The 8,932-nt window shown below is 48.8% G+C and overlaps 1 protein-coding gene across 1 annotated transcript; it reads left to right on the top strand.

Annotated features, from left to right (window-relative positions):
- The first annotated feature begins 871 nt into the window (after positions 1-871).
- ALDH1B1 (aldehyde dehydrogenase 1 family member B1) lies at positions 872-4,943 on the top strand. The gene is given in 3 exon segments (XM_005911918.2): positions 872-884; positions 887-2,182; positions 2,185-4,943. Coding segments are annotated over 3 exon segments (1,548 nt in total). The 3' UTR covers positions 2,424-4,943.
- The last annotated feature ends 3,989 nt before the right edge of the window (positions 4,944-8,932 follow it).

The raw sequence follows: 8,932 nt of genomic DNA, 5'->3' as shown, positions 1-8,932 counted from the left end.
TTGGTCTATCATTTAATGACTACCTACTGAGCAGCTGCTCTGTAGCCAGCATAATTCGAGGCATCAACAACATAGCAATGAATGAAACAGGAAAAAAAAAATCCCTGCCCTCATCGAGCTGACATTTTACTGGGGAGAGGCAGACAATAAACATGTAAGCACATACATATACTGTTTGGTATGTCAGATGGGTGAAAATAGAGCACAGTATGGGGGAGAGACAGTCCTGGGGTTGAGGAAGGCGACAATTTTATAAAGGGTGGTTAGGGAAGGCCTTGGGCTTCCCTATATAGCTTAGCTGGTAAAGAATCTGCCTGCGATGCAAGAAATCCTGGTTTGATTCCTGGGTCGGGAAGATCCCCTGGAGAAGGGATAGTCTACCCACTCCAGTATTCTTGGGCTTCCCTAATGGCTCAGACGGTAAAGAATCTGCCTGCAATGGGGGAGACCTGGGTTCGATTCCTGGGTTGGGAAGATCCCCTGGAGGAGGGCATGGCAATACACTCTAGTATTCTTGCCTGGAGAATCCCCATGGACAGAGGAGCCTGGCAGACTACAGTCCATGGGTCACAAGAAGTCAGACACAGCTGAGTGACTAAGCACAGCAGAGCACGGGGAAGGCCTTACTAAGAGGGTAACATTTGAGCCAAGACCCAGAAGATGTGAAGGAGTGAGCCAGAGGCTAGATGGGACACAACAGACTTGGACCAAAGTGTTCTTCAAGGCTTTTGTAGCCCTTTGGATCCATGTTTTCAGAGGGGGCACCCTATTATGCTAGAATCTTAGAACATCTTAGCTGGTGGGCCTTTGGGGGCCCCTTATTCATTCTGCCTGTTCACCCTGGCTCCTGTCCCTCTCTAGAGTACTCAGCATGCTGCGCTTCCTTTGCCCCGGCTGTTTGCCCTGCACCACTCCGCCACCCAGTACTTCTCAGCAGCAGCCCTTCCCAGCCCCATCCCTAACCCAGACATCCCCGACAACCAGCTGTTCATCAGCAACGAGTGGCATGATGCCGTCAGCAAGAAGACTTTCCCAACAGTCAGTCCTGCCATGGGAGAGGTCATCGGCCACGTGGCTGAAGGGGACTGGGCTGACGTGGATCTGGCAGCGAAGGCAGCCCGTGCAGCCTTCCGACTGGGGTCTCCATGGCGCTGGATGGATGCCTTGAAGCGAGGCTGGCTGCTGAACCACCTGGCTGACCTAGTGGAAAGGGATCGTGTCTACTTGGCCTCACTGGAGACCCTGGACAACGGGAAGCCTTTCCAAGAGTCTTATGTCTTGGACCTGGATGAGGTCATCAAAGTGTACCGGTACTTTGCTGGCTGGGCTGACAAGTGGCACAGCAAGACCATCCCCATGGATGGTGAGCATTTCTGCTTCACCCGGCATGAGCCTGTTGGTGTGTGTTGCCAGATAATCCCATGGAACTTCCCCTTGGTCATGCAGAGCTGGAAGCTCGCCCTGGCACTTGCCATGGGCAACACTGTGGTCACGAAGGTGGCAGAGCAGACACCCCTTTCTGCCCTGTACTTGGCCTCCCTCATCAAGGAGGTGGGCCTTCCCCCTGGGCTGGTGAACATCGTCACAGGCTATGGCCCAACAGCAGGAGCAGCCATCGCCCATCACATGGATATCGACAAAGTGGCCTTCACCGGCTCCACCAAGGTGGGCCACCTGATCCAGAAGGTGGCCGGCAATTCCAGCCTCAAGAGAGTCACCCTGGAGCTGGGCGGGAAGAGCCTGAGCATCGTGTTGGCTGATGCCGACATGGACCATGCTGTGGAGCAGCGCCAAGAGGCACTGTTCTTCAACATGGGCCAGTGCTGCTGTCCGGGTTCCCGGACCTTCATTGAAGAATCCATCTGTGATGAGTTTCTGGAGAGAACGGTGGAGAAAGCTAAGCAGAGGAGAGTCGGGAACCCATTTGATCTGGACACCCAACAGGGGCCCCAGGTGGACAGGGAACGGTTTGAACGAATCCTGGGCTATATCCAGCTTGGCCAGAAGGAGGGGGCAAAACTTCTCTGCGGTGGGGAGCATTTCAGAGAACAAGGTTTCTTCATCAAGCCCACCGTCTTTGGTGGTGTGCAAGATGACATGAGGATCGCTAGGGAGGACATCTTCGGGCCCGTGCAGCCACTCTTTAAGTTCAAGAAGATCGAGGAGGTGATTGAGAGGGCCGATTGAGAGGGTATGGCTTGGCTGCTGCTGTGTTCACCCAGGATCTGGACAAAGCCATGTATTTCACGCAGGCACTCCAAGCTGGAACAGTGTGGGTAAACACCTACAATGTTGTCACCTGCCACACGCCATTCGGAGGGTTTAAGGAATCTGGCAATGGGAGGGAGCTGGGGGAAGATGGGCTTAAGGCCTACACAGAGGTGAAGACGGTCACCATCAAGGTTCCTCAGAAGAACTCATAAGAACAGCTACCAGGGAGACCCAGCTCTAGGCCAAGGATGCCACCACAGCTACCTACCAGTGGTTGCCAAACACTTGTTTAGCCATTTCCCTTTATTTGTGCCAGATGAACTCTTAGGGGCAACCACAACAAAGAAAGCAATTAAAATGAAAGCTACTGTAGTTAAAGCTGGATGGGGCTGGACTCTGAGTCTTATCCACCTGCACCCCAGCGCCCTAGGTGGGCCTGTGTTACTTTTATGAAACCTTAGGAGTCTCTGAAAGACAGATAAAAAATCCCTGATCCAGACCATGGCTCTTAGTTCTTCCCGCTGGTCCAAGGACTTCCCAGTGAATTAACTGATGTCGTAGTGGGTAGACTCTTCCAGGGGATTGGAAGTCATCAGGAGTTTTAAACTCAACCCCATAATCTTGGTCCCATTCTCCAGCGACATACCCTAAAAATCAAGGACGCTTTTCTTCTAAGTACCAGTTGCTGGCTGGTTTACTTGCTTGCATTACTTTGTTTTGCTACTGATTTTCCTTAATTTGAAAGAGTGTGGACAGAAAATGCATATATATAACCATTCCTTTAAAATAATCTCAGACAGCCCTAATGTCAATCAACTAATGAGTGGATAAACATAATGTTTCCATGGAATGTCTCTTAAACCGTTCAGCCTTAAAAAGAAAGAAAGTACTGACACATGCTACAATATCGATGAACCCTGAAACCATTATTCTAAGTGAAAGAAATCAGACGTATAAGACCACACGTTGTATGATTCCACTTATAGGAAATATCCAGAATAAGCAAGTCCATAAGACGGAAAGTATATTAGTGGTTGCCAGGGCCAGGAGTCGGGGTGGGGAGGGAATGGAGATAACTGTTAATGGCTATAGGATATCTTTGGGGAAAGTTTGAAATTTCTGGAATTAGTGATGGTTGCACAACTTTGTGAATATACTAAAAAGAAACTGAATTATATACTTTAAAGGAGTGAATTCATTAGTTAAAAATTAAAACAAGCTCACACATTCTGCTTGCAAATCAATTTTGTATCAATAGTCTCTTGCTGATGAACATTTTACAGAGTCTTAGGGATGGAAGGGACCCCAATAGTCTATAATCCCCTGCGTAATATTTCTAGTTTTGTTTTCTCTCACCTGGGTGACAAAGTGCAACTTTAAGACCTTCAGATAAAAGTGCTGGCTTCTGCCTAGAGCCAGTCTATTCAAAGTCTCATTTTAAGGCTTCCACTGGCATTGTCCCTCCAACTCTCACCCAAACACACCAGCCCTCAAGCCAAACTCAACATCAAGGCCATCCTGACATGCTGGGGTTTGAGGAATTTCAGACCTGAGAGTTCAGTATGTTTGTTGTTAGTCTCACAACTCCATTGCCCAACTGATGGGAGTGAGTCAAAGTCAGCTAGAGCATGATACAGAAACAATGCTGACCCCCTCTCTCCTTGTCTTCCTTCTTTCTAGACCTTGCTGCCCATGGCTCACTGTACTTTTAGGTCCACTCAAGCCTTGTGAACGCACCTTCATCATCTCTTTAATACCCCATGTCTCACCTAGGCATCAAGATGATTTTGTTCAGTATCTTACCTTGGAGTTGGCCTGAAACTGCTTCCTACGGATTCAGTGTCCGTTTTGTCCCCTCATCTCTGCTTCCTAGGGTCCCCTTTTTCCATTTAACTAAGGCTGGAGTGACTCTTACTGCCCCCTGAAGTGCACCTTTTACCTATTTCTCTTGGAGGCTGTTGATACTTTGCACAATAGTGAAAGTTGCTTGTGAGTGTTTGGGTGGCTGCGTTGGTGGGGCCTCTAATCATCAGTGTGCAACATCTCAATAAGTTAAAAGATCCATCCCTCACTTGCTTCTCAATACTTATAAGCCAAAGAGGAGTTTGGTAGAGGGCATCCCAGTGCAGAGTGGGACTGGGAAAGGATAATCTTCTAGGTCCCTCGTGTGTGTGCTAAGTCACTTCAGTCGTGTCTGACTCTTTGCTACCCTATGGACCGTAGCCCCTCACTTCACCCTGAAATTCTGAGAGTGAGGAGTCACGTAGGTCAGATTCCCGATCAGCACAGCCTCTGCAGACTCTCAGCACTCATCACCATTGCTCTGAATGCAGACAGGTGTGAGCAGGGAGGTTGAACCAGGCATCATTGCCAAATGTAGACACTGCCTGCATGACTTCACTTGGTCATAAACACTGCAGTTCCAGGACATCCACCCACTCAAAAAACGTAAAACAAGTGCCTTGTCGATCACTGTGCCTACGTGCTTTTGAAGTCTCACAATAATCCTATCAAGTAGGCAGTAGGGTTACCCCTTTTGTCAGATAAGGAAAGGGAAGCTGAGAAATTTTGTATGCAACTCATTTGGAATCATTTCCCATGTGCTATGCTATGAGCCAGGAGGGAGTTGTGATACTGTCAATTGTAATAATAAGTATATGTTCAGTCTTCATCCATTTCTGGCACAGCTCCTAAAACCTTTGGAATTTACCTGTGTGACCAGAGTGATAAAGTTGTCTTTACTTTGTAATTAAAAATAAAAACCTTATTGGGGTATAGTTGCTTTACAGTGTTGTGTTAGTTTCTGCTGTACAATGAAGTATACAGTACACCCTTCCTCTTGGGCCTCCCACCCACCATCTTCCCCTCAGCTGAGCTTCCTACACTATACCGTAGATTCCCCCAGCTATCTGTTTTACAACTGGCAGGGCTCGTACGTCAATTCCCCTTTCCCAGTTCATCCCACCTTCCTCCGCCCGTGTCCACGGGTTCATTCTCTATGTCTGCATCTCTATTGCTGCCCTGCAAATAGGTTCATCTGTACCATTTTTCTAGATTCCACATATATGTGTGAATATACAATATTTGTTTTATTCTAACTTATTTCACTCTGTATGACAGACTCTAGGTCCATCCATATCTCTACAAATGACCCAGTTTCTTACCTTTTTATGACTGAATAATATTCCATTGTGTATGTGTACCACATCAAGATCCATTCATCTGTCGATGGACATTTAGGTTGCTTCCGTGTCCTGACTATTGTAAATAGTGCTGCTATGAACTTTGAGGTGCCTGTGTCTTTTTGAATTATGGTTCTCTCAGGGTATTCTGGAGAAAGCAATGGCACCCCACTCCACTGCTCTTGCCTGGAAAATCCCATGGACGGAGGAGCCTGGTGGGCTGCAGTCCATGGGGTCGCTAAGAGTTGGACACGGCTGAGGGACTTCACTTTCACTTTTCACTTTCATGCATTGGAGAAGGAAATGGCAACCCACTTCAGTGTTCTTGCCTGGAAAATCCCAGGGATGGGGGAGCCTGGTGGGCTGCTGTCTATGGGGTTGCACAGAGTTGGACACGACTGAAGCGACTTAGCAGCAGCAGCAGGGTATTCTTGCCTGGAGAATCCCATGGACAGAGGAGCCTGGCAGGCTACAGTCCATGGGGTCGCAAAGAGCTGGACACGACTGAGCAAGTTCACTTCACTTCAGGGTATATGCCCAGGAGTGGGATTGCTGGCATCTTTTGTTATGTTAATGAAGTGACTCCTGGGCCGTAAGCATGAGGGCTGATTACCAGGAGAACCAACCTTGCAATCAGAGGTCTGGAGCTTTCAGTCCCACCCCTCTGACCTCTCAGGAGGGGAGAAGGGCTGGAGGTTGAATCAATTGCCGATGGCCAATGATTTAATCAATCATGTCTGTCCCAAGCCTCCATAAAACCCCAAAGGACTGACTTCAGGGAGCCTGGGTGAACATGTGGAGACTCCAGGGAGAGAGGGGAGCTTGGAGAGAACGTGGGAGCTCCATGCGTTGTCCCTGTGCATCTTGTCTGGCTGACTTCCTGAGTTACATTCTCTTATAAATAAACTGGAGCTCTAGTAAGTAAAATGATTCCTGAAGTCCATGCTCTAGCAAATTAATTGAACCCAAGGATAGAGGGGTTCATGGAAATCTCCAGTCCAAGCTTGTCCGTCAGAAGTACAGGTGACAACCTGGACTTGTGACTGGCATCTGAAGTTCGGGGTGTGTAGGGTGGGGAGACATCCAGTGGCCCTGACCCTTGAAAGGGATCTGTCCCCATCTCTGGGTAGATAGTGTCAGAACTGAGTTGAATTCTACTCCCTGCTGGTGTCTGAGAATTGCTTGTTGGTGTGGGCAACCCCCCTTCTGAGTAACACACACGTTAGCATTGGGTCCAGGAGATAGGGGCAAGGGAGGCACACCAAGAGTACATCTAATGAAACGCCAAAGTCTGTAGAGCCCACAGCCATGCCAACAATCCCAAACACCCAGCTTCTTTGCTGGAGCCATCGGGGCTGCTGCTCCATCACCCAGACAGATTCCAGGCCATTTAAGAACTTCAGTTTGGGTTGGTTGTATTATGGGTGTGAGACTGACCTCTGGTGGCTACTTTGTTAATTAATTTGAAGGCTACTTAATTATGGGACCACTTCATGTTGTCCTCAGGTTTCAGAGGACAGCTCACTCTGGCACACCACACGGAGCACATCCGTGCAGGCGTGCACAGTGGACAGAGTGTTTCTTATAAAGATGCTTTTAGAGTTTAATCCTCTTTGGCGCTGTTCACGCCTACCTTCCAACCTTGCTTATGCTGTTTCTCCTTCCTCCCTCTCCCAAAGTCAGCCCGTTGTCTCGGAGCCCTGCTGGGGACCCACCTGCTGGGGGACCATCCTGGAGGTACCCTCCTCCTCCAGGATGCTTTCTCTGACCATCTCAATCAAGCCATCTCTGGCCTCTTTGAACTCATAGCACCCATCATACCTTTAGTCTTGCTTTGTGGTAGCTGTTTGTTAGTGTGTATATAATGAAATGGGTCTGATTTTCTGTCCCATCATGTCTCCCATAGACCTCCAGCATGTCTGACCTCTCTCCCTGCATCCTTGCCACCAGGCACACAGCCCTCAGTAGCCCCTACAGAGTGGACGGTGCCCATCCGTTCCCACATGGGACTTTCAGGGCAGCAGCACAGGGCAGTGATGCTGACCTCCCTGAGCTGATGAGGAGATGAAGACTCCTAGAGTAGAGGGAAGTGCCCGAGACCCACAGACCATGGCAGGGTTTGACCTTGGTTCTGGGTCTTTCAACTTCAAAGCTAATGCCCGTTCTTCCTGAGGAATGAGTGGGGCACCTTCACAAGCAAGAGACAGGAGCCCTCTCTTCTCTTCAGAAGCCCTCTCTGAGCCAGGGCTGTGACTCTGGGGGTGTGAGCAACAGTAGATCCCTCAGCACCAAGCAGGGCCTGGGTCCCAGCTGGTCCTCTGCAGATGTGTGTGGTGGGTGGATTTACCAAGGGAGATGAGAGAGGCCTCTGTTCCCCACCCCCACCCCACTCCCTAGTATTGATACTAATGATTTTTACTCTTTCCCCTGACATCCAACCATTCCCTAATATCATGGGGGAGATTAGGTTAAGGAAGAGGCAGCCACAATGAAAGGAGACACAGGCACAGTCAAGGCTGAACTCAGAGGCAGTCCTGACTGTAGAAACATTCACGCCCCAGGAGAGAGGTGTTGATTTGAGGTGAGAGTGGGCAAGTGTATTCAGTTCTGAATTCAGTATTCAGCTGCAGACGCCATGGCACTTTCATTTCCCTTAATTAATTAAAATATCATATAATAATGATTCTCTGATTTAATGTTCAAGAGGCTCTGGTGAAGGCTGGGGATGAGGAAATTCATTAGAGGGAGACTGTTCACTGTCAACTGATTTGCTCACACATTAATTTTTTTGCATCATGCATCTCTAGGGCAGAGAGGAAGGCAATTTTTTAAAGATAGGATTCATTTCACCCTAAAACTTGAAGAAAAAAAATCATTTTGAGTTAAAAAAGAAAACCACCCTTTTTTGTTTAAGATGGAAAGTGAATACCTTTGGGATTGAACAGTAGCTTTTTGACTTCTTCCTCAAGCCCAGTTATAACCCAGCCGACAACAGCAGACTGAGATTCAGGCCCACTTCTTATAGCATAATTCCAACCTCTTCTGATGACACTTAGGGGTGTGGCCAAAAGCCCACCTGCCACGAGAGCTCTCAGCCACCACTGGTCGCTAGTCCCCGTGCACAAACTACATCGCACTTCTCCACCCCTCTTCCTTTTGTGTGCTCCTTGCTGAGCCTGGAGTCTCCCACACTCACTTCAATCCCCCGCTCAGATGGCACCTCTTCCAGGAAGTCTTCCTTGATCTCCCCCTACTTTGATCACAGAGCAGACACCCTGTGCTGTGTGGCAGGACGGCAACCTTGTCCCACGCATCCCCACTTCAGTCTCACCTGAGTGCAAGGCCCAGGTCGCACACACCTTCATGCTGCCAGTGTTTGCACTCTTCTGTTCTCTGGAGAATGCTATGCTGGGTGCATGTGGGAGGTAACAGAAAGCAAATCTAAGTGAATGAGTTAAACAGTGAAAAGTGAAAGTGTTAGTAGCAGCTGTGTCCGACTCTGCAATCCCACGGACTGTAGCCCGCTAAGCTCTTCCGTC

The sequence above is a fragment of the Bos mutus genome, chromosome 8, assembly GCF_027580195.1.
Source record: "Bos mutus isolate GX-2022 chromosome 8, NWIPB_WYAK_1.1, whole genome shotgun sequence".
NCBI classification, from domain to species: domain Eukaryota; kingdom Metazoa; phylum Chordata; class Mammalia; order Artiodactyla; family Bovidae; genus Bos; species Bos mutus.
Note: the sequence above shows the minus strand (reverse complement) of the source record. Positions and strands in the feature narration are given on the sequence as shown.